Genomic DNA, 24,887 nt, shown 5'->3' on the forward strand with positions numbered 1-24,887 from the left:
GCGCTAGAAGAGGAGGGCGGCGCCAGGGCAGGGAAGAGGGGCAGGTCTGTGACGAGGCACTAGAGACTTAACTGTTTCTTTCCCTTCACAATGTCAGTGCTCCATTGCTTCAGTTTGGCTGTGGTGGGCTGAGGAGTTGTCTAACAGTTTAAAGAGCCAGGGTGACATCCTATGGCCCATAGTATTCTTCTTGCCCAACCCTGCTTAGTTAAGAAATACCTTTTCAGCATCAGCCTAAAGACCAAAGCCCTATTTGCTAGAACACAGAGCAGGGATATAGAAGACCCGGGCCACATGGGCCCTCCCCTTTCTCTTAGAAACCATCTGCTGCCTCTTCTCTTAGATGGACCCAGGGAATGAACTTCAGTCCCTGTAGGAGCAGGAGACAAAGAGGCTGGGGGGCCCCAACATGAGGGGTAGGTGGGGGATGGGAGATATGCTGAGCTAAACTTTCTTTTGAACCACAGCTATAGACACAAGAGAGAGCAGAAATTAGTTTGTTTTAGGGTGAAGGGTGGTTTGAAATTCTGGAGTGGATATGGTTCCTAGCCTGTTGGGGTGGGGCACAGGGACCCTGAGGCACAAGTCTGTGCCAATGCAACACAACAGAGCAACCACAAAGGCCCTGATCCTTGGGATTCTTGAGTCATTGGATATAAGGAAGCATCTCTGAAGGGGCAGGGAGATTTCTGCTTTCAGAGAAGGAATTAACAAGGACTAAGGACCACCAGCTCAAGCAAGGTTTTCTTATTATATGCCAATTATTAATGTAATATAAAGTACTGTTTGGATTAAGAAAAAAATTTAATAATTTTCTAAGGTGATTGGGTCTCTATACCCTTCTTTTCTCTGTACCATTTTGTATCCTTTGATGTCTATGTCTTACATTATCTTGATCCTTCTATTGTTGACCCTGTGTCCCTTAGTCTCTACCTCTGTCTTAGATATACTAAAGTATTTCAGAAGGATCTGAAGAGCTCTGCCATTGACTTCCAACAGTGATGCTTAGGCTCTCACACCCTGCCCTCTCCTCATTAACCCTCCCCAGTCCTGGCCAGCTCCTAAGACCTTGGCACAGAGACTTTCACCCACCCACACCACAGCAACGGCCCCACCCTTGCCCCTGGCTGCCAAGACTGCTTTTGAAGGTCAGAGAAGCCAAAATAGTCTCTGCTTTCAGCATCCCCCCCCTTCAACTGCAGTCAGAGAAGAGGAGCTGAGTCACCAGTACTCCTGGGGGGGGGGAGGCGGGAGGAATCCTTGCTCAGATCCGGGGATGCTAAGCAGCAACATGGCAACAGCCCCATTAGGAAAGAAGAGGCCATCTGCAGAGGTACACAATGCAAACCAGACTAAGTTCAGAGCATCACAAAAGGGAAATACCTCCCTTCTGCAGCTTCATAGTTCTTATTTCCTCCTACCTGAGCCTTCTATCTCTTTTCTGCTTTCTAGGGCTCTCTGGAGTGTTAGGAGGGAAACTTGAGTAGACATTTGACTTGAGAACAAAATAACATTTCCCAACCCAATGTGGAGCCCACCCTTGTTCTTAGCTGCCATTCCCAAGGGCCACACCCTGGGCACAGGTCCAACTCACAGCAGAGCTTTCCTTCAGCCCTCACCCTCTGAACAGCCACCCACAACAACCAACCCTCAACCTGCTGTGTCCCTAGTTTCTGCTGCAATGCAATGATGAGATGCCAAAGAAGAGAGACAGGCTAGAGCTCAGGCACAAAGTAAGATCAGAGTCCCTAGATTTGAGACTCAACTCCACCATTACTAATCATGCTTTTAAACAAGCTACTTTATTTCTCTCAGAGCTTGCTTCCTGAACTATAAAATGAATATAATCTTAGTACCATCCTTTAATAATGCTGTAAGGATTGACTAGCATAAAAGATGAAAAGTGCTGTGTTCCTGAAATCTTAAACTTGCAATGTAAACTTGCCACTGGAAGTCTGCAAAAAGTCACTTAGGTGATCAGGGAAATCCTAAATCAGAATTTCAGACCAGATGAATCCTGGACTACCCCAAGTTTCCAGGTTAAGCCAGGACTGGAGATGCTCTGAAGAATGAAACTTAAGGTTCTATTCATGTTCCTGTTTTCCCATTTCAGACAGCAACATGGACCCTAGTTCCAGGGACCAATTAGCTGTTGTCTTAATTCAGGATAGCTTTCATGTTAGCAGGAGTAACAGAACTATCCTTTCTGAGCACACTGATGATAACAGAGAGTCAAACAGAAGATCTCAAATGGGTTCCTCAGGCTGTTTTTTAGTCCTCAAATATCAATCCTCCTTTTTTTCTTTTTCTTTCGTGTGTGTGTATGTGTGTGTGTGTGTGTGTGTGTGTGTGTACTGGGGATTGAACCCTGGGGTGCTCTACCGATGAGCTACATCCCCAGGCCTTTATATTTTCTTTTGAAACAGGGTCTTACTAAGTTGCTGAGGGTCTTGCTAAGTTTTTGAAGCTGGCCTTAATCTTGTGATCCTAGAGATGCTGGGATTGTAGGCAGGTACCACCACACCCAGCCAATCCTCCCTTTTCTATAGGTGCTCAGTAAAATTATCATAGTATTATTTAAATTCAGTTTTTCTCTCTTTCTTTTCTTCTTTCTTTTCCATTTTTCGTTTTTCGAAGTGTTGGGGATTGAACCCAGGGTCTTGTACATGCCAAGCAGATGCTCTATCACTAAGCTACATCCCCAGGCCCAAAGTTATTTTCCATTGTTCTAACAGTTTCTAGGTTTGTGTTAAAATGCTTAGAAGCTGCAGATATTTTTGCCGGAGTTATAAAGGAAAGCCCCAAGTCACAGCTGGTGACTACTTGATGCAAAAGCTGCCCTTGAAAACTTTTACCAGGCTTGACCACTAGAAGGAGCTGGGCCACTGGCTATCCTTCAGAAGGTCCCTCATTTCTGTGTGTGGGTGGATAAATGTGGAGGGGGTGGTGCCTAGGAATAATTGCACTCTTCCTGTCATCACTGTAGGATACATTTTTTGTCCCCTTTCTCATCATTTTGGCCCAGGTTAGAGATGGTGATAGAAATGGTGGTCCAGTCTGTGAGGTAGGCAGAAAAGGGTCAAGTCATAAGGCACTAGCAATTGTCCTTTGCCTCCTCACTCACATGAGGCTGAAGGGAGGGGCAGTGTCTGCAGCTGCTCTGAGCTGACTGTTGTTTGTGGGGACAGCTGAAAGAGGAGCCAGCAGGGGTGGGGCTGTGGCTGTGGCTGTCTTGAGCTCTGTGGGGTTTTTTCCAGGAAATTCTCCACTATTCTCCAGGGAAACAGACAGGCCACTGTGAAAATGTCCAAACCTAAAAAATATCAATATGCTAAAGTAAGCCCTGATAATGAATGATCATAAGCCCCTGGAGGACACCATAGCAAAACTCTTTGATTGAAAAGGTCTAGTAAGTGTTTCTCTATCTGTGATTGAGAATAATTATACAGCTCCCTGTAAGCCTCTTCCCAAGATCCCTTCATCTTAATCTGCAAAAGTGCCTAAGAACTTTGATTTAAGTTCTGATCATTTCTTTTCATTCCAGAAAATAGCTTACTTTCAAGTCTCTGTGGCCAAAGGGACAAGGTAAGAGAATTCTGTGTGAATTATTAATATCAGCAGGTAATCTCCAAACTTAAATTTAGTCATTAATTTCATCCTCTTGCGCTGGGGTTGTAGCTCAGTGGCAGAGTGCTTGCCTAACATGCGTGAGGCATTGGGTTCAATCCTCAACACCACATAAAAATAAAAACAAATAAAATAAAGGCATTCTGTCCATATACAACTACAAATTTTTAAAAAAATTTCATCCTCTTTCATCCCTTTATCACCTTGTACTAATGCTTCTAGGAGTACTAAGTGGTAAAACGGTTGATTCCTAGTCATCAGGGAAAAATGGAGGAAGCCATGACATGAATAACTTTAAATAGAAAGTAGTCTCAGTGACAAATGTAAATGTGGGGCCCCTTTTTAAAAGATCATTAAGAATTTCAAGACAGGGACAAATAAGCTGTAGTCCTTCTGACACGGGGTGACAGGAACTGCACAGTTCTCATTCCCGTGAAACTGAGGAGGTAGGAAAGGTCATTTTGGATTCAGTCATTGTAAGTTCTGCTTTGCTTTATTCATTACCAAACATTTTAATTAAGCGTTCCAGCCTCTCACAGAGTGCAGTGATGCACGCCTGTAATCCCAGTGGCTGGGGAGGCTGAGGCAGGAGGATTGCAAATTCAAAGCCAGCTTCAGCAAAAATGAGGTGCAAAGCAACTCAGTGAGACCCTGTCTCTAAATAAAATACAAAATAGGGATGGGTATGTAGCTCAGTGGTTGAGTGCCCCTGAGTTCAATCCTCGATACCAAAAAAAAATAGTTCCAACCTCTCATAAACAAATAAATAGAAGGTGGTATCAAAAGAGTAAATGGCTATGGCTAGCTTTACAGGAAGCCAATAACATCAGGAAGATGACAGCCTCACATTTTTGAATTGCTGCAGATATTCCTAAGGTAATGGAGCTTTAGTCATATTAACCTTTTCAGCAGCATCTCTAGAGCAGTTAGTGATCAAGACACAACAAAAACATTTCTGACAGTTAAGAGAAAGAGCAGGAAGAAGAGAGATGACTATCTACCTTAGAGAACTGAGAATTATCTATATGTGAATTCAGTTACTTGGTGGCATGGATTTTATATTTTATAAAGCTACGTGGTCAAGCTTTCAAAATTTACCAATAAGATGATTAGATACCTGGTACTTTTATAACAGGATGTAAGACTTTCTGTAATCTCCCCTTCTGTCATGGAATGATGGTTCTTAAAATATTTTCTCAAATCAAACTCATTTCTCAGACCCAGCAGAATGAGAAATCACCTTCTGTAAGGTGATTTCAGTCCAAATCTCACACTGTAACTGGCTCCTGTAACAATAAATCCAGGAGAACCCATCTTTCCATCTTGGATTTGATGGTTCTTATTAGCCTTTGGCACCAGGATTCTGCCTACTCTGGAGATCTGTTGGTTAGGCCAAAGGCAGATGTAGAAACCCTGAATCCTGGAGAGTAGATTTTGCTAAGCAAGAGTCTGGGAAGGTGAGTGGGACATTATGGGGTGTCTGTAAAGGGAAGCAGGGATGCAGAAAGGGTTATGCAGAAAGGGGAACACAAATGAAAAGAGTGGATTTTTGCACGAGAGTTGATCGATCAGTCAAAATGAATACCTCAACATGGCAACAGCTGTCCACAAACAATTCTCTTTTTGGAGAAATTATGTTCTCCAGGTTCCTTCTACTATCATACCCTGTGTCTGCAAAGTACACTGGGTATGTGGAAATAGCTATGGAGACCTTCGACTTTTCCATCAGGAATCCTCCCTTCTCCCCCGCCCCATGCCTCCCACAATTCCAGTTATGCCAGGGAGACTGGACCTCTGCTTTTCTGTGACCAACCCTCACCCAAAGCACTGAGACAAATGACACTAGTCCTAACCTTTGACCTCTGAGGAGAAGTGAGCTAGGTGCCGGGTAATGAAGAGTCTCAACTGTTGGTTCAAGTCAAAGGATGATAAGTCAATGTTCCAGGAGAGAATCCCTGTGAGAGAAAAGAAACAAAGAGGGTTCTAGATAGAGTTAGTGGGTAGGACTGCAGGAAGCACTTTCAATCTCACATAAGGGGAAGGAAAAGAGGGGATCAGGACAGCTGCCATGATCAGTTATCTCTAAGAAGGATGATTAGTATCTTTGTCTATCTCCTAACCTGCACCTTTTCTTGCCAGTGCCAGAGGAGGACAGAGTTTAGATTAAACTCCGTCATTAATGAATTTATAGGTAGCAATTTTCTAGAAAGATTGCCCAGTTCTGGTAAAAGTAGATCCTAAAGGACCTATACTGTGGACTGCCTTCCTGGTCTTTACATCTTAATCATATTCTAGATTCTCCCTTCTATCTTTCTATGCCCCTCTCCTTTCCTCCACCCCTAGGCGGCTAGCTTCCACCCGCAGGTGGCTCCGCAGCACTGCGCCACAGGCACAGGAGAGGGAGGTGAGGACTGAAGAGCTGATGGTCCCGAAGGTCACTCTCACGTTGGCTGCTGTCATTCAGAGATTTGACATTTGTACGCCGCGTTCAGAAACTTCCCTGTGCGGTTCAGGGACCTAAAGAAGAAACTGAAGGTAGGGACATGGACTTTACAGGGAATGGTGAGGACTTTCAGGACACTGCGGGAGCGGGGTGTGGTGTGACCAGAGGGGCTTCAGGGGCTGCACAGAGTTCCCCCTACTCAAGGAGATTGCGGAGTAGCACCGGGTGTGAGGAAAGGATGGGGAAGCAAGATGTTAGCAGCTTGGAAGGATACAGACACAGGCATGGACGATGCAGGTGACAGGGGCGCTTGTCTCTGGAAGTGCGGAATGGGATGGAGAATGCAGACGTGCGTAATGGGAGATGAATGCAGATGGAGGGGAAGCAAGGGTGGAGGTGCTGCAGGCACAGCCAGGACAGCAGCTCACCTTGTTCAAGGTGGGCCCGCACGGCCCTCAGCTGGCTCTCTGTACCGATATCGCCGATCACGATGAGCAAAGAGTGTTTTCTCAGGTCCCAGCGTGCCGCCGCCACCGCGGCTTCGGTCTCGCACAGCCGCTCCGCAGGGTTCTGAGACAGCGGTGAGCCCGAGCTTCGGAGCTCCAGCCCCGGAGTTGTCTCCATGGCAACGCCGCGAGGCCGCGCCGGCCGGGCCTCGGTCTCCATGGAAACTCCGGAGGAGTGCTTTGCCGGCAGCGTCCGCTGCAGACAGACTGAGCGCGGTTCTTAAAGGCCGGCGGCAGGAGCCGCTCATTGGTCGCTGCCTGTCAGAGGGCGGTGCACTGACGCCGCAGGGGCCGGGCTGGGGCACCCGAGCCTCTGGCTTTGCGTTCTCGCTGGGTTGGAGGTGGTGGCCGCCACCTTTAACCCCCCTCCAGTGTTCCAGAAGGTGCTTCCACTCCGACTTGAGCTGGGGTAGGGGCTCAGAGGGACCCAGCGGAGGGCCCAGTCGATTGCCTTGGCGCCAGAAGAAGCCGCTAGTTAGGATGTGTCCCCGATAAGTACTGTCTGGCAATTCCGCAGCCTCGCCCTAAGTGAGGGAGCCATCTTGTCCCTCTGTCTCCGAGTTTATATCGTCTCCATCTGTGTTTGTGCGTCTGTATTATCGTCTGGCGTTTTTTTTTTGTTTTGTTTTTTTTTTTGTTTTTTGTTTTTTTTTTTGGTCACTGCCTGCCAGGGTCCTGGTTTCCATCCTCTGTTTCCCTGTCCTTGCCCCAGGCCCTGGGTGTGCTCAGAAAGGCTGCGCAGTATTGGGACAGAATGACCTTCCGGCCCTGAGTCCCTGGTGAGTTGTTATTCCAAAGATAGTGTTTGGCTAGTCTCCATCTCTGCTGAGTGCAGGACTCATGAGTGCTATGAGGTCAGACTGCAGCAAAGGGGATTTGAGTAAAACCCAGGAAAGACCTTCCCAACTACAAGTGATGTGACACCGGGAAATCAGTAACCTTAGGAGGCCCTAGAGAGTTCTCAAAACAGAAGGGGTAATGTTTGAACCAAAAAAGAGGTGACGGTTCCCAAACCAAACAATCAGGGAATGGGAAGGAGAATTGAGGAGGCCTGGCACTGTTTTATGACTTACTGGAATGTCTTTATAAAAACGGTGTTGTGAGTCTACCCCACCAACCCATTCCTCCAGGTGTTTCCCCTGCCTGTTCTGCACTACAGCCTCTTTTACCAGGATACAAGAATCATTGTGTGCATATATGTACCAGACTGAAGGCCTGTCTTTTACCCTAGGACGCCAGCTGCCGTCTTCTTCTTCTTCTTTCTTCTTTCTTCTTCCATTTACCTCACACTTTGGGGATGGTAGAGGGTGGTAGAAAGGAGCAGATTATCTGATTCAGCAAGGCTGTCTGTGAACCACATTCTGATTGGGCAGTGTCTATTTGTCAAATACCTCACAGCAATCCTGGTCCCTAGCATGGAACGTGTGCTATGGCAAAACAGCCATTGCATTCTCTATCCAATTGAACATGTCTCTGAAAATCCTTTTTGTAGCAGAGAAAGGGAAATGAGTACTGGTAGAACATTAGTTGGTGGGGATGCTTCACTCCATATGACATATGAGATAATGACCCCCACCCCCATTTGCAGCTCTGAATCTGGAAAACAGCATGAAGAGATGTGCAGACCTCCTTGTCTGCAACTGGAAAAGAGTACTATGTGGAGGCAGAGAGTCAGAATGGATTGTGGGAATAGGTAGGGGTCAGTTTCCATAGCAACTCTAGAGCTAAGGCTTTTAACTGGCATAGGGTCTCAGAGTAAGGTTCAGCAGCAGTTAACCAGAGACTCTGCTTTCATCAAGTCTAACACAGAATAGACAATAGATCTTAATGGTACAGGAAAGGATTGCACACTGATCAGATGGTATTGGGGCAGAAATTCAGGCCTGTAATCTCAGATCCTGCTAGAGTTGGGTTTTATTAATTATAGCTGTAAATATAGACTATGATAAACTAAAATCACCTATGTGTGCTGGATGAGTACTCAGCAGGACCTTTGTCAAAGGCAGACAATGTCAGAAAGGTTAGCTACAGGTTTCTCTTTTCCAGTCACTGGGTGATGATTCCATCATATTATCAGAAAATAGTTTTAAGTGTCAGATTGCACATACTGTTTATTCAGAGTGCTCTGAAAAGAAAATTGTATTCATATCTGTGCTCTAGAATTTTACAACTAAAGGCAGAAAATACAGATGCATATGTGTACAAAATATGGAAAGCTGTATAAAAAATTAAGAAAATACATATATAAATTACAAAGCATATTTTTACATAATAAGGGTTTTTAAAAAATTTTTAGTTGTTGATAGATCTTTATTTAATTATTTATTTATATGTGATGCTGAGAATTGAATCCAGTGCCTCACACATGCCAGGCAAGTGCACTACCACAGAGCCCCAGCCCCAGCCCCTACATTATAGGTTTTTATATAATAGGTTTTCACCTATTACGTGTAAACATTTAGGAAGTGTACTGTGGCAGAAGCCTAATAGTAAAAGGATGTCATTCAAAGACCCATCCAGGGGGATTGTTAGGGATCTGCCAATATGCATGAATGTGAGGTACGTACACGAGGGTGTACAAGGTGACTATGGAGTCTATTATAGTGTTTCATTTAACTGTCAGTCCCTGTATTGACCACATAAGAGCTTTTGGGAACTCCCTCATTCTGTAACTTCTTCCACGGTCTTATCAAGCAAGATTGGCAGATATAGTGGTACAACTAATGTTTTCAAACTGTTTGTGCTGAAGGACTTTTATATTGTGTAATGGGTCTCTTAAGGGTGTATTACTGAAAAAGGTAGTTAGAAGAGGAAGGCAGTAGTATAAGCTCTTGCCTTGGGTGCGCACTGGAATGGGCACAACACAAAAGATAGAATAAAATCTCAAATACTATGAAAGGTGTTATAGCTTTGGCTGTGTTTGAACCAGTTAGGGAGTTCTCAGCCCCAGGCCTCTCTGAGTTCATAATATATGGTGGTGAATTATCCAATAAATAAACTAAATAAGTACATTTACATAGTGGGAGAGCCATATCTATAATTTTTCTGAAAATAGCTTCATATTTTATATTAAAAATAAAATATTGAAATTGCCAAATGAGAAAAATCATTTTGTGGCAATTAATCACATTCATCTTGAGGTATGTGTATGTATGGTAAGGGGAAAACATCATAATCTTTTTTTAAAAAATTTTTTCAGTTGTTGATGGACCTTTATTTTATTTACTTTTATATGGTGCTGAGAATCCAAACCAGTACCTCACACATACTAGGCAAGCACTCTACCACTGTGCTATAATCCCCGCCTGAAAACATCATAATCTTTGTAGTGTTTAAAATCTTCATGAGATTTCAACGAGCTGTGGTAATTCATAAAGAAAAGATGCTGGTTTCTCTTCTAGCCTGATGAATGTCATTAGTTTTTCTGGGGATTTGAGCTCATTTGGCAGAATTCCAGCATGCTCTGCTAGATGGTATGGTCCTATCAACCAAAATATCCAAAGGGAGCCGCACGCAGCTCAGATTCCCACCCTGTACTCAGTTCTGCTTATGATGCGTTCTTCATACAGAGAGAAGCGTGTTGGATAACAAGATTGCTGTGTCAGAGGCTTATTCTTGATTTTTTGGGAAAATACTATGATTATAATGCATACCAGCAGTCATAAGGTCACCTTTTAGCATGAACAGCTCATTCATCTATAAAGGACAGATGTAAAACAACCTCTAAAAAGACTCTGAGTACAATAATCTCTAGAAAGTCTGAAATGGATGAGAAATGCTGCAATTATTACTATGTGTGCTCCACAGAGGAGGCCCATAATAAATATTTATTGAGTAATTTTCTTAATTATTATTTATTCACACTAAGTAAATGGGTAGGACAAAGGCAATGAATTTACCTTCCATCTACAGAGCATTGTGAAGGACAATGAAGAAATTTCCTTTTTATCCTGTTGCCCCATGCTCTTTTATAAAGAAAGTGATCCTCAATGTGAATAAGAAACCTTTATGGATACTGTCTTCCTTTATTACTTCCGTTAGCCTGTGGTCTCTGGCACCATCCTTTACTTTAGTGTGAGCAAAGCTATCTCTTATTGTGGGGAACTCTCAAACCTAAGTGTATGTTATTACTCAATTTTGAGATCATGACTGTGTGAATCAAATTTTGCATTATCAAGGGAATACTCTCTGTGTGTTTCATTTGCTGGCATACAGTGAGTACTCAAACAGTTTTGAATAAATTATGGACATTGTGCTAAACGTATTTAAGAGGTTGTTCCATTTATTTCCCAAAATACCCCCTATAAGGTAGGGTACTATCATTATAATTGTATAGGTTGGGAGAATAAAGCAACTTTATTAGAGAAGGTAAGCAACTTGCCTAAGTTCATGTAGTTGGCAAGTAAGGAAGTCAGTTTAACAGAAGAAGCTGTGTTTAGTTAAGTCATATTCCTAATTATCTATGGAATGAAATGAAACCTTAGTTTAAAAATAAAGTAAAGCATAAAGGTAAATGTAACTAAATATCTAGATGGGAATTAATCATTCAAGAAAAAAGGGATAGCCTAAACAGAAAGTATAGAATGAGGGAAAGATAAATGGTTTAGTTTGACTGAATGAAAGGGGTAATGCAGAATATATGCAGGAGGAAAGGTTGGAAAGGGAAGTTAAGGTGTATTATGAAGGATCTTCAAGAAAGAACTGAAGAGAAAGAAGAGGAAAAATATTTGTGATTTTGTGGTATTGTAAAGTCCTCAAGGTAGTAGTATGCTTTGCATATTCAAAAAATACAAGGGACCTAATGTGACTCCAGCAGAAAAGTGAAAGAAGAATAGGAGATAATAGGAGCCAGATCACATGTTAGCCAGGAGCAGTGCTTCACACTTGTAATCCCAGTGATTTAGGAGGCCGAGGCAGGATAATCATAAATTTCAGGCCCCCCGGACAACTTTTTTTTTTAGATGTTGATGGACCTTTATTTTATTCATTTATTTATATGCGGTGCTGAAAATTGAATCCAGTGTCTCACACATGCTAGGCATGCACTCTACCACTGAGCCACGACCCCAGACCTCAGCCTGGACAACTTATCAAGACCCTGTCGATCCTCAGCACCACATAAAGATAAATAAATAAAATAAAGGTATTGTGTTTAGCTACAACTAAAAAATAAATACTATTTTTTTTTTTGGTAAATAAAAAGAAAAGACCCTGTCTCAAAGGGAATTATAATGCACCAATAAAACAATCAAAAAGGGCTGGGGTTTTAGGTCAGTGTAGAGAGTGCCCTGGATACTGTCCTCATTACCAACAAAACCAAACCAAACAATACACACACAAAACTCCTATGAAGATTTGATTTTTTTTTTTGGCCATGCTAAGGTTTGGGTCCAGGGGCTCACAAATGCCACACAAGTGCTCTACCACTGAGCTACATCCCTGGCCCCATCACTTGATTATACTCTCCATAGGCAGATATCAGTGGTACATGTTTATGGTTGCCACAAGTACACACTGCATGAATAAGTTTATATCAAATTCTAGAATGGGCAAAATTAATCTACAGTGACAGGAAACAAATAATTGGTTGCCTATGGCTGGTTATTGATTTCAAAGGGTACAAAGGAATATTTTGGGGTAATGAAAATGTTCTGTATTTGATTGGGGTGGCAGCATCAGACAAGGCACACACACTATACATTTGTCAAACTCAATCAAACTCTATATTTAAAATGGACGCATTTTGAGCGCTCAGCAGTAGAGTGCTCGCCTAGCACATGTGAGGAGGCCCTGGGTTCAATCCTCAGCACCACATAAAAATAAATAAAGATATTAAAAAAGACTTGTTGATGAACATATGTAATTGCTTTGTCATAAAACAAATCAACCTAAATATCCAGCAACAGAACTGATAAAAACAAATTGTAGTATATGTACACAATAGAATACAACTGAGCAATAAAAAAGAGTGAACTACTGATATATGGCAACAACATGCAAAATGTTATATAGAGCAGGGCGCAGTGACTCACTGCTGTGATATCAGCTACTTGGAAAGAAAGGTGAGGCAGGATGATTCCAAGTACCAAGCCAGCCTAGGAAATTTATGGAGTCCCTGTCTCAAAAAAAAAAAAAAAAAAAGGTTAGGAATGCAGTAGCTCAGTGATAAAGTACCCCAAGTTCCATCTTCAGAAGAAAAAAAAAATTTTGTGGTACACTAAAGAAACTGGCCGCCAAAAACTACACACTGTTACAATTCCATTTATATAGAGAATTTATTGTAGAGAATGGGAATGTAGCTCAGTGGTGGAGTGCTTGCCTAGCATTTGTGAGGCCCTAGGTTTAATTTCTAGCATTATAAAAATTAAAATAACAATAAAATACACTAACTTCTCTTTTTTAAATTATTTTTTTTAGTTGTTGATAGACCTTTATTTATTCATACGCAGTGCTGAGAATCTGCTGAGAATCGAACCCAGTGCCTCACACATGCTAGGCAAGTGCGCTACCACTCAGCCCCAGCCCCAGCCCCAGCTCCAGTAACTTCCCCCCTTTTTTTTTCCTCCAGTACTGGGGATCAAACCCAGGGTCTTGTTTGTGCATGATAGACAAACTCTTTACCTCTGAGCTACATTCCCAGCCCTTAACTGTACTCTGTGTGTGTGTGTGTGTGTGTGTGTGGTACTAGAGACTGAACCCAGGGGTGCTCTACCACTGATCTACATCTGTAGCCCTTTGCTAGTTTTTATTTTGAGATAGGATCTTGCGAAGACTGGCTTTGAACTTGCAATCCTCCTGACTCAGCCTCCTGTGTTTTGCCCAGCTTAACTGTACTCCCTCCACTTTATTCCTTCCTTTCCCTTTCTCCGCCCCCCCCACACACACTTTCTTTCTTTCACAGTACTGGATGAACCCAGGACCTTATTCATGCTAGGCAAGTGCCCTACTACTGAGCTATATCCCCAGCCTAACTCTAATTTTTAAAATATTTTTTACTTATAGATGGACACAATACCTTTATTTATCTTTATGTGGTGCTGAGGATTGAGCTCAGGGCCCCACACATTCTAGGCAAACATTCTACCACTGAGCCAATACCCCAGCCCACTAATTTTTAATGAGAATATGCTCTAAGGAAAAAAATCAACTACAAAGAAATGTTAAACTGCTTTCATTGGTTATCTCATTTTATACACACACACACACACACACACACACAACACACACACACACACACCCTGGAGCTAATATACATGTAGTAAACCAAAGCAAAAAAAATTACATTAATGTTATCAGGAACCAAGACATTGATCATAAGAGAAAAAGCTACAAATATAAAATCAAAGAAGCAGAGTAAAATCCCTGAAATCCCAAAATTTAATTGGAGAAACTAAACAATGACCAATCTAGTAGCAATCAGTGAGCATTCTAACCATCCAGATTGGGATCCCTAAATACCACTTTCTCCTAAAATGAACTGACATGCTTTAGAGAAACATCTGATTCTAGATATGAGGCAGAAATTATCCAAATTAAACATCTATCTTTTTTACACCAGAAAGCAAAGAAGCCATCAAAGACTACTAGAATCACATCAAAAGGGCTCTGGAGCTAACCTGAAGGGATGCCCCCAAAGATGGGACAATATACATTTCAAAATGAATAACTGCAGTAACTGTAATAACAATGAACAATAACATATCATATTTGAATCAAAGCATATCAAATATGTTAAAAATTCATGGGCGCATTATTATTCTAAAAAAATCATTGATTGTCTTTGGAGTATGCTACATTACCTGTCATATTTTTGAAAACTAGTAAATAAAGGGAAAAAATCAAGCATTTATCACAACTTTCCTTAGGTAATCAAGTACTTGATGGGGAGAAAATTCTTTTTTATAGAAATCCAGCTAATAAGTGAAACTATATGTGAAAATTAGAATATCAACATTTCGTTGCCCCTCCCATGAAAATGTGGCAACATTTGAACCTACTAATCAATTTTAACAAAATGGAAATACATTCAATCAAATGTTAATTATGTGCCTCCTGTTGGGTTGAAATAGAAGGTATAGCTGGGCATGGTGCGCATGCCTGTGATTTCAGTGGCTCAGGAGGCTAAGGCAGGAAGATTGAACCTCCAGCCTCAGCAATTTGGTGAGGCCCTAAGCAACTTAGTGAGACCCTGTCTCAAAAATAAAAAAGAGCTGGGGATGTGTTTCAGTGGTAAAGCGCCCCTGGGTTCAATCCCTGGTACAAAAAAAAAAAAAAGAAAGAAAGAAAGTGTAAGACACCACTTATGATGTATTCTTTTTTTTTCATATTGTAGAGTGGATATATTTTATCACATAAGTATGCTTTTATTTTGTTCTTTTTAGTTATATACATGACAGTAGAATGTATTTTGACACATCATACATACATGGAGTATAACTTCCCATTCTTGCAGTTGTACATGATGTGGAGTTACACTGGTTGTGTATTCATATATGAACATAGGAAAATTATGTCTTATTCATTCTACTGTCTTTTATGATGTATTCTTGCAAAAAAAGGAAGATGAATCTAAACAAGTTTTTATATCCAACTCCCTACAATTTTAATAATTCTCCACTTAGGTATTAGATTGACTTTGAGGTATCAGTCTAATACCTAAGTGGAGAATTATGATATATAGTGTTATTATGTATAATATGTGTTTGGGATTTGTATATATTTATAATTTTATTTATTCATATATATATGTAAGTTCGGATTTTGGAGAGGTGTGGTCTGAAGATAGAAAGTTGGGAGACATTGACACATTGATGGTATTTACAACAATGAGCTGGATGAGATAAAGATAGGAACAAGAGTAAATGAGGCACAGTGGCACATGTCTGTAAATCCATTGATTCCAGAGGCTGATGCAGGAGGATTGCAAGTTCCAGGTCAGCCTGGTCAGCTTAGGGAGACCCTGTCTCAAAATAAAAAATAAAAAGGGGTGGGGATATAGCTCAGTGGTAGAATCCCCTGAGTACCATCCTCAGTACTGGGGTTAGGGGGAGATGGAGTAAATAGAATTTAAAGTATTATTAGTACTCAGTAAATATATTCATGATTATCATATGATTAAAATTCTTTCTTTTGACTTTTTAACATTTCTGCAATATTTTTATTGTATCCTGTATCATAATTTGTATACATGTCTTATCTCCTCAATAGATTATAAGTTTCTTGAAGGTAGCGATTGAATCTTGTTTATGCATTGCTCCCCCTCCACTACTACCATGGAGTCAAAATGGTGACTTGCATGTAAGTGAATTGAAATTAATAAACGAACTTGAGTTCATAGATAAATTTTTGGTCAAGGTTATGGGTTTTCTGACATTCTCGGGCATAAAATTCATGAGATTCTATGTGATAAGCTCATATATGAGCAGGACAGAGGTGTGTTACTGTTTTTGCAACTAGCTCTGAATTTATTAGTACATTAGCTCTGTACTACCCATATCAGCTGTTTAGACCCCGCCTGGTTGAGATGACTCTGAGTAGAATGAAGGGGACAACAGTAAGGTGGGGAGTAGGACCCAAGGCTAGACACTTGTGCACATGACTTTATGTAAACACACATTTACCTCAGAAGAGTAGTTCACTGTGTTCTCTGAGGAAGTGGCTCTTATTATTTAGATTTCTCAGTCCCAGAATCTAAAAATTCACTTTTTCCCATTGGGACTTAAGAGTTGCTGGGGTTTTTTTGTTTGTTTGTTTTTTGTTTGTTTGTTTGTTTTTTAATCTACAAGAAAAACTTTTTCACCTTCTACTGTCCTGGCTGTAATTCCTGACAGTTTCCAAAAGCTCTAAGAATATTCCTTCTCTTATCATCTTATTACTGTTGAGTGCAGATACTAAGCCTACCCAGCTCCAATCTTGGATAATTTGGTACTACTTTTTCTTTTTTCTTTTTACACAACCACAGTATAAGTACCAACATCAGAAAAATAACATTGGCTCAGTACTATTTACATAATCTATAGACTTTATTCAAATATCACCTGTATTCCCATTAGAGTTATTTATACAAGAAGAAAAACCAAATTCTTGTCTAGAATTAAATTTTGGATCACATGTTGCATTTAATAATCTTGTCTGTTTAGTCTTCCCAAGTCTGGAAAAGTTCATCAGTCTTTCTTCGCCATTCTTTCCCTGCCACCCTCACCCCCCACCTTTTTTTTTTTCTGAGATGAGATCTCATTGTTTCCCAGGCTGGCCTTGAACTCCTGGGTCCAAGAGCTTTTCCTGCCTTAGGCTCTCAAATAACTGGGACTATAGTCTTACATTACAGTGCTTGACTTTCTTTGCCATTCTTGATATCTCTCTCTTTCTGAAGAATATGGATATTAATTTGTAGAGCATGCGTCAATTTGGATATGTCCTCATGATCAGATTCAGATTATGTGTTTTGGGCAGGAATACAATTAAGAATACAATTAAAGTGATGTTGTATCCTTCTTAGTGTATCTAAGTGACCTGATAGTATTTTGTCACCTTATTGGTGATATTATTTGGAATCACTTGGTCAAGTTTGTGAATACCAGGTTTCCTCACTGCAAATTTATGATTTGTTAAAATAATTTAGTATATCTTAGGGAAATAGTTTGAGACCATGTGTATATCCTCTTTTGCATCACATTGTGAGTTTTAGCATCAATAATATTTATTTTGAATCATCTTTGTTGTGAAATATAATGCACAAACTGAAAAAAATGTATAAATTTATGAGGTATAAATAATACACCTGTATAATGACCCTGGTAATAAAAATAGAACATTTCTAAGCATATCCATTGACTCGTAATGAATTACAACCCCTTTTCCACTCTAAAATTAATAATTAGTACTTTTATAAAAATTTTATTATTAAGAAAAAAATTATGATTCAGATATTCATTTTTCAATACTAAAGTTTAGTGTTGTCGTACTAAAAATTTTTTCTTCTTGTAGTAAAGTCTGCATAACAAAAATCTCTACTATTATAATCAATTTTGGTTTTTGTGATGCTAGGGATCAAATCCAGCTTTGTGCATGCTGGGCAAGTCTCCTAGTGTCAAGCTATATTCCCAGCTCCTCATTATAACTTTCTTTTGTTTGTTGTTTTTGTGGTACTAGGGGTTGAGCCCAGGGGTGCTCTACAGAGTTACAGTCACAATCATTTTTATTTTTTATTTGAGACAGGGTCTTTCTAAGTTGTCCAGTATAGCCTCAAACTTGCCATCCTCTTGCCTATGCCTCCTGAGTTCTTGGATTATAGGTGTGTACCACCACACCCAGTCATTATAACCAGTTTTAAGTGTTCAGTTCTGTAGGATTAAATACACTCACATTGTGAAAAGCTATCACCACCATCCATCTATAGCTTCCTAAACTGAAGGCCCAAAATGAAGCTCTGTAACTTGTCAAACAGTTAACTCCTCATTTCCCACTTCTCCTAGCCCCTGGCAACCACCATTCTACTTTGTGTGCCTACTCTATACATCTCATAAATGGAATCTAATAATATTTATCATTTTGGTGTCTGGCTTATTTTACTTAATATTGTGTTTTCAAGATACATCTGTGTTGTACATGCTAGTACCACTCCTTTTTTTTAAGGGGGGGGGGGGTAACCAGGGATTGAACCCAGGGTTGCTTAACCACTGAACCACATCCCTAAAATTTATTTAGAGTCAGGGTCTCTCTGAGTTGGTTAGGGCTTTGCTGAGTTGGTGAGGCTGGCTTTGAACCTGTGATCCTCCTGCCTCAGACTCCCAAGCTGCTGAGATTATAGGTATGCACCTGGGCACCCGACTGAATGTTGGTACTACTCCACATTCTGATCCTGTAATCTTGGCTTTAGGGATTGGAAAGCTGATATAGAGGAGGAGAACCAGGAACTTTTAAGTCATTGGTAGATAATTTTAAGGAAAAGGGAATCAGCAAAGGCATCAGATGCTACACAGGTAAAATGATAAGGTAATATGACAAGTTTCAGAATCAGTCATTAAGAAACCTTTAAAGTAACCATTTTGTACCTGGAAAGTGTGCTAGGCACTACATTTAGGACTAGTGAAGCCAGATTGCACATGGTTCAGGAGTTACCAGTATGGAGAAAGTGAAATTTGCAGGGAAATGAAAGAAGAAAGCCTGAGAGCTTGATAGAAAAATAGAGTGGTGGGGCAATTTTACTGGGATTTGGAGATTTGAATACTTCTATAAGAAGAGAAAAGAAAATGGAAAAGGGACAGGAGGTTGGGGGAAATGGCAGTCTATCAATATTCAAATAGGTGAAGATTCTGTCAACCCCCACCCCCAAACCTTTCTGTTTCCAGGTAAGTGGCTCCTGGTAGGGTTGAGCTCTTTGGTCTACATATTTGAAAAGGTAGGAGGAAGGACACTGCAGATAACACTACAATAAAAATTGTGCTTGGTTTCTAACAGAGATTCACACTAAGAGGATATATAGCTCACTGGCCAGAAAATGAAGACATCTAAAGGAGTTGCTGGGAGCTGGGGTTGTGGCTCAGTGGCAGAGTGCTTGCCTCGCACATGGGTTCCATCCTCAGCACTACATAATAATAAATAAATAAAACACAGATATTTAAAACAACAACAACAACATAGTAATTATGTTAAAAAGGGGGGGGGGCGTTGCTGTGTGCTGCTTTGCCACATTATCTTCAGAATCTCATCTATGCTTGGGACATGAAAGATTGGGGCTCTGGGAAGGTTCAGAAAGTGGTTAAAATGAACAGGAGTGATAAAATGTGATACAGACACACAATGGAATATTATTTAGCCTTAAAAAGGAAGGAAATTCTGACACAGACTACAATATGGATGACTTTGGAGATAGTGAAATAAGCCAGAAACAAAAGGACAAATATATTGTTACACTTTTATAAGATAACTACAATATGCAAATTCATAGAGACAGGAGAGAGGATGGTGGTTGCCAGGGGCTTTGGGAAGAGGAGAATTGGCAGTTAGTGATTAATCAGGATAGTTTTTCTTTGAGAAGATGAAAAAATTCTGGAGATGGATGATGATAATGGTTGCAAAATAATGTACTCATTACCTTCTGAATTGTAAATTTTATGTTATATATTCTTTTTTACCATGATTAAAAAATGAATATCAGTTTTACAAAATGTTAATGTGTGAATCTACGTGGAGGGTTCATGAGAGGTCACTATTAAATCTTTTTTTAAATTACATTCTTGTTGTAGCTTTTCCTGTTGTTTTGAATTTTTTTCAATATAAAATGTTTACTTAAGAAAATTAATAGGAGGAAGTTCTGTAGAGATAAGATGCACATATCAGCTGGGAATGTGTCTAATGCAGATGTCACAGGTATCTACAGTTGTACCAGCCTTGAGACTGAGGTTAATATAGTTAATTAACTACCTTAAGTAAGTTTGTTTTCACATCTTAATTATATCATCACCTCTTTGTTGACTTAACCTCCTTCATGAGGATGTGCATTTGAAAATTTTTCAGTTTCTTCTGTTTTGTCACAATATTTTAATTACAAATTTCTAGAAACACGTACATGCAGTCTTCGGATAACAATACATTGTAAAACCCAAAAAAGGCTTTATGTCAACTTTTAGCAACTTGTCACCACTTTTCCTCAATCATGGCTATAAAAAACTTCTGCAGTTATATAGACTAGGTTCAAATTCTACTCCCTTACTAGCTCTGAGACGTTGTGCAATCTTTTTCATCCCTCTAAGCTTTGCTCCTTTCATCTGTAATCCTCAGAGCTATCTGGCTATTAGGTAAGATAACATAAAGCGGCAAAGTAATTGCCATATGGAAAAATGAAGTATATGTTATTAGTTATATCACTGGTATATAATTGGTCATGATCATGTAGATTCAAGTGTAATGGAAGGCAGCTGAGGGGTCAGAATCAGTTAATAGAGTAACTGTCAGCTAGTAGTACCTTACTATTGCAGCTTAAAAGAGATATATAATTGTTTTCCTATCATTAAATTTAGTACTTGTCTGATCCTCAGTGGAGTTCTCTGCCACTGAGCTCCAAACTATGAGTTTCCAGAGGAAAATCATGAAGCAAATCTAATGTCTGATGAATAGAACCTGTAAGAGAAGATTAAACTGCCTGAGATTCTTCTGCTTAGAGAAGTCTGTGAGGGGACCTCAGAAAAACACTGATAAACCAAGTAATGTAACATTTATATTTGTTTGGTTGAGATTTATTGTGAAATTATAGGACCAAATGAGATGATCCCAACTTGATGTGAATCTGTCCAGGTTTTAGATATACTAGTTAAAGACAATATGAGAGGAAATGATTTTAAGATCTAGAAGGAAGGATTTAGATTAAATGATTAGAAGAAAAGTTTCTGACAATGAGTTGTGTTAAACTTTAAAGTAAGTTAACATAGGGACTAATAGAATTTTCTTCTGTGGGAAGACTTTAGAGGTAGATTAGATTTCTGTCTGTGTGAGGTGGCTTAGATAAATATATACCTATAGATAGGTAGATGTACTGATGGTCCTTTGCAGTTTAGGAGTCATTAAAGGCCTATGACTTACCTGTCTGCATTAAGTCACAGTCTCAGTAGCTAACCATTCTGCCTGTATTTTCTGATCTTTTCAGATAATTTAATGATTAATTTTATTGCCACACTGCCGAACGAGGAATTCACAGTTTTTCTTCACAGTTTTTTTTTTTAAACTCTTGATTTATTTAGTAATGGAATGGCCAGGCTCATTTATTTATTTTTAATCATGTTTCTCGATATTTAAATCACCTGGTTTCTTTCTTTCTTTCTTTTTTTTTAGAAAAAAACAAAAACCAAAAAACAGGACTTTATCATTCCCATTACAAGGGGCAGGTCTTTGCAGGGCAGAGGAGCAAGTTCTGACAGTGTGGAGGGGCCCATACTTGCCAGCAATGAGAGGGTTCTGCAGGACCATAGTGACGGAGTTCTTGCTTAGAAACATCTTGGAGATGTAGCGGTCCTTGTTGACTGGCTTGAACAACTATTTGCCCTTGCTACTCTTGGGGACCTTTGTGCCCATATTCACATTTTCTGCATTGTGTTGCAGTTCCTGTCAAAGGCCTTTACATGACCCAGGAGTTTCTTCTTGTTATGGCAGCTGATGAGCACTTGGGTATGTTTTTTGACTGGCTTGGCGAGCACAGAGAGTGGAAAGGTGTTAAATTCCTCTTCTTCCTGCTTAAGCAACTCCTCTGGGCTCATCTCACTCTTGGACTTTTTGAGAAAGCTCATAGTGGTAACTGCCACCCTTTTTAGTTTTATGGTTTTGACAAAGAGTTGTTTGTTGAATAATTAGGAAGACCTGTTTGTTTGTGTCTAGTTAGTGTTATGTCACTAACTATACTGGGTATTAAAAGAACTTGGTCCTTTGGGGATTACATTTATTTGGTCACTGGTCTTTTGCATTGGAGTGGAGAAAGAGAGGAGACAATTATAAATGATTTTAAGATTAAGAAGTGAAATGTGGGGCTGGGGATGTGGCTCAAGCGGTAGCGCGCTCGCCTGGCATGCATGCCGCCCGGGTTCGATCCTCAGCACCACATACAAAGATGTTGTATCCACCGAAAACTAAAAAATAAATATTAAAATTCTCTCTCTCTCTCAAAAAAAAAGTGAAATGTGTCTATTGTGTGGTTCATTTCACTTTTTTCTCTACCAATGAAATATTCTAATTATATTCTAGTTATAGTAATAATAGATTCTAGATTTTTTTTCAAGACAATTTCATTTCAGAGTCAGTCCTTTGGTTCACATAAATAACATATACTCAGTCTTTTGGTTTGGAAAATATGATCACCGTAATTTACAGCAGCAGGAAGAAGATTGGTAGGAAGCTCCACTTTAGCTTAGCTTATTTCAAGTGCCAAATTGGACATTTATAGAAACAGAGAATCATATTTGGGCTGTGCCTAAATAATTCTGAGCCTGGGGTACAGATATAAAACTACCTCCTATTCACTACCTACTATGTATACAGTTGGCATTGTGCTAGGTACTTTCTCTATTGACAGCTGTTCTGGCTAAAATTCTATGCTAGATCCACCGCCATTTAAATAGAAACAACAACAAAAACCAAATACATATGTCTTATGGTGTCTAGTTCATTAGTAGTTGTAACAGCTGCCACACCCTCTATAAGACCCTGGCATCATAATTAGGATAATTGAATCTCAGGGCTTGGAGGATCTTTGAGGTTATAGAGTTCGATAGAATGACAGCTGTTCTCTTTACCACCGATCGAGAATCACAATGCTCAATTCTCTCAATGGGAGGTGCAAAACATGTCTGGGGCTGTAGTCTCTGTAGGCTGTGATCCCATAAAATAAAGTGCGAAGATAAACTAATGAAACCTTGAAATACCTTCCAGGCTGGAAAGGGCAATGGGAAGAAATATGGCTTACTGAGCCCCTCAGACAATGTAAGAAAACAATCAATCAAACAAAACCCCCCAAAACCTAAAACTGGCAGAGGTGTAAGGTGAGAAGCTTCAGGCCCCTTGAATACAGGGAGAGGCCCTCAAAGGGATCTTGATTGACTTTGGTAAATCCCAAAGATCCTTCCTTCTCATCAGCTCTGAGGTACTAGCTACCCTCAATCCTCCTCTTTGCCCTTTTATTATTAGAAAGCCGGGAAACTCTTTTTTTCCATGGAATAGAGGGAAGGGGCTTTAAGGTACATGAACGATAGAAAGCAGGTGGAGATTCTCAAGGGTCTGAGTAGTGGAAAATACAATCGTCTTGGAGACAGGGAAATAGATTTCATGCCCTCTCAAGGTCCCTTCGGTTCAAGGATACTGTCATTCTCTGGCTGTACTAAGGGGAGGGCCTGCAACGTCCAAGCTGCCATGGAAACGCGCCGCCGTGTTCCTTTTTCTTACGTTGGGGCGGGGCATTCCGCCTCAGCCACCTATCATTCACAGGCTTTCTTGAGTGGCGAGCAAAAACAGCGAATGGGCGATCCGATTCTGCGTGACGCGACGGGAAAAGGGGGAGTTCGCGGCCGGTGGCGGCGGTGGCGACAGTGGCGACCTGGGGATAGAGCTGGAGGGACCTGGGGAACGTGCAGAGACCTCTAGCTCGAGCGCGAGGGACCTCCCGCCGGGATGCCTGGTACTGCTTGGAGAAAAGTGGGGGCTCACATGGCTCTGAAAGCTTGGGTTTCGGGTCTGAAGGGATGGCTGACCGGAGGGGGCGGGGTGGCAAGCATGGCGGCGGTGACGGGGAAGGGGTTGGAGTACCCTAAGGAGGGGGTGGGGAAGCAGGAGCTAGGAAGGCTGAGTGGTCTTGAGGAAGCGTGAAGGGCTGTGGGGGTTCCAGCGAACAGAGGTTACAAAGCAGCATTTTGGGGCAGTAGAGGCGGCCGAAGGACGTAGGGAGAGTTGTGGGGGGATGGAAAAAGGGGCGGGGAGAGTAGAGGTTAGGAAGGAGGGGAAAGGGTTTCTGTGGGTAGGTGATGAAAAAGAAGAGGGAGGGAAGGATAGGTAGGCTTATTGTAAATAGCGAGGAAACGGGAGCTTAAGAGGTATAGTAGGAAAGTGCTTGCAGCGATTGCAAATATCGTGTTCTAATCGAAGGAGCCCTGGACTGGTCCCCTTCCCAGCCCTGGTACTTCCGCCCCATTATTTAGGCTTAAATTCCGTGAGGAAGGCGCTTGTAGGTTACAGAGAACCGATCTTTTGTTATTCCATTCCAGGGGAGCAGATGGACCCTACTGGAAGTCAGTTGGATTCAGATTTTTCTCAGCAAGATACCCCTTGCCTGATAATTGAAGATTCTCAGCCTGAAAGTCAGGTTCTAGAAGATGATTCTTGTTCTCACTTCAGTGTGCTGTCTCGACACCTTCCGAATCTACAGACGCACAAAGAGAACCCTGTGTTGGTGAGTGATATCTTGTTTGAAAACGATGGAGCAGTTTTTCCCCCAATTCAGCCCAACCAGCATACATAAGTATTTAGAAGATCACTATCTTTTGGATAAAGTTGGTTGGGAAAATGAAATCATTTTGGACTGTTAGAATATATTGGGGAAATTATATATGTATATTTCCTAGGATGTTGTGTCCAATCCTGAACAAGCTGCTGGAGAAGAACAAGAAAACAGTAATAGTGGGTTCAGTGAACATTTGAAAGACAAGGCTGCAGGTGAGGTGCTTAAAGCTATCAGTCCCTTTTGCATTTTTTTTTTTAAGGTGTTGTTGGAGCAGAGTGGATTAAACATTATATGGTTGTGATGAATGTATGTAAGGAAGTCTAGTGCAGTATCT

At 40.8% G+C, this 24,887-nt stretch overlaps 3 protein-coding genes and 1 pseudogene across 9 annotated transcripts in view; 2 read left to right on the plus strand and 2 right to left on the minus strand.

The window, feature by feature from the left end:
* Ppip5k1 (diphosphoinositol pentakisphosphate kinase 1) overlaps window positions 1-978 on the plus strand; it is a 61,444-nt gene extending 60,466 nt beyond the window's left edge. Inside the window, exon 33 of the transcript XR_007343869.1 lies at window positions 967-978. The gene's annotated coding sequence lies outside the window, so the exon portion shown is untranslated. The remainder of the gene's footprint in view (window positions 1-966) is intronic.
* The window catches only part of Map1a (microtubule associated protein 1A), a 21,107-nt gene extending 14,341 nt beyond the window's left edge, over window positions 1-6,766 (minus strand). Inside the window, exons 1-2 of one of the 2 annotated variants that reach the window (XM_015480740.2) lie at window positions 6,499-6,765; window positions 5,481-5,582 (exon numbers count right to left, since the gene is read on the minus strand). In XM_015480740.2, the coding sequence (XP_015336226.1) occupies window positions 5,481-5,582; window positions 6,499-6,736 (340 nt within the window). In that variant the 5' untranslated portion in view covers window positions 6,737-6,765. Of the gene's footprint in view, window positions 1-5,480; window positions 5,583-6,498 lie in introns of both variants that reach the window. The other variant, XM_048793257.1, reaches the window with a different exon arrangement.
* Tp53bp1 (tumor protein p53 binding protein 1) overlaps window positions 6,141-24,887 on the plus strand; it is a 95,980-nt gene continuing 77,233 nt past the window's right edge. For 5 of the 6 annotated variants that reach the window (XM_048793259.1, XM_048793262.1, XM_015480741.2 and 2 more), the window contains exons 1-4: window positions 7,280-7,355; window positions 23,545-23,734; window positions 24,318-24,502; window positions 24,675-24,765. In XM_048793259.1, coding sequence (XP_048649216.1) covers window positions 23,728-23,734; window positions 24,318-24,502; window positions 24,675-24,765 — 283 coding nt within the window. In that variant the 5' untranslated portion in view covers window positions 7,280-7,355; window positions 23,545-23,727. Of the gene's footprint in view, window positions 6,163-7,279; window positions 7,356-23,544; window positions 23,735-24,317; window positions 24,503-24,674; window positions 24,766-24,887 lie in introns of those variants that run through there. The other variant, XM_048793260.1, reaches the window with a different exon arrangement.
* On the minus strand, window positions 6,821-21,857 carry LOC107137635 (annotated as a pseudogene).

This window comes from Marmota marmota, unplaced genomic scaffold, assembly GCF_001458135.2.
Source record: "Marmota marmota marmota unplaced genomic scaffold, marMar, whole genome shotgun sequence".
In the NCBI taxonomy this organism is placed as follows: domain Eukaryota; kingdom Metazoa; phylum Chordata; class Mammalia; order Rodentia; family Sciuridae; genus Marmota; species Marmota marmota.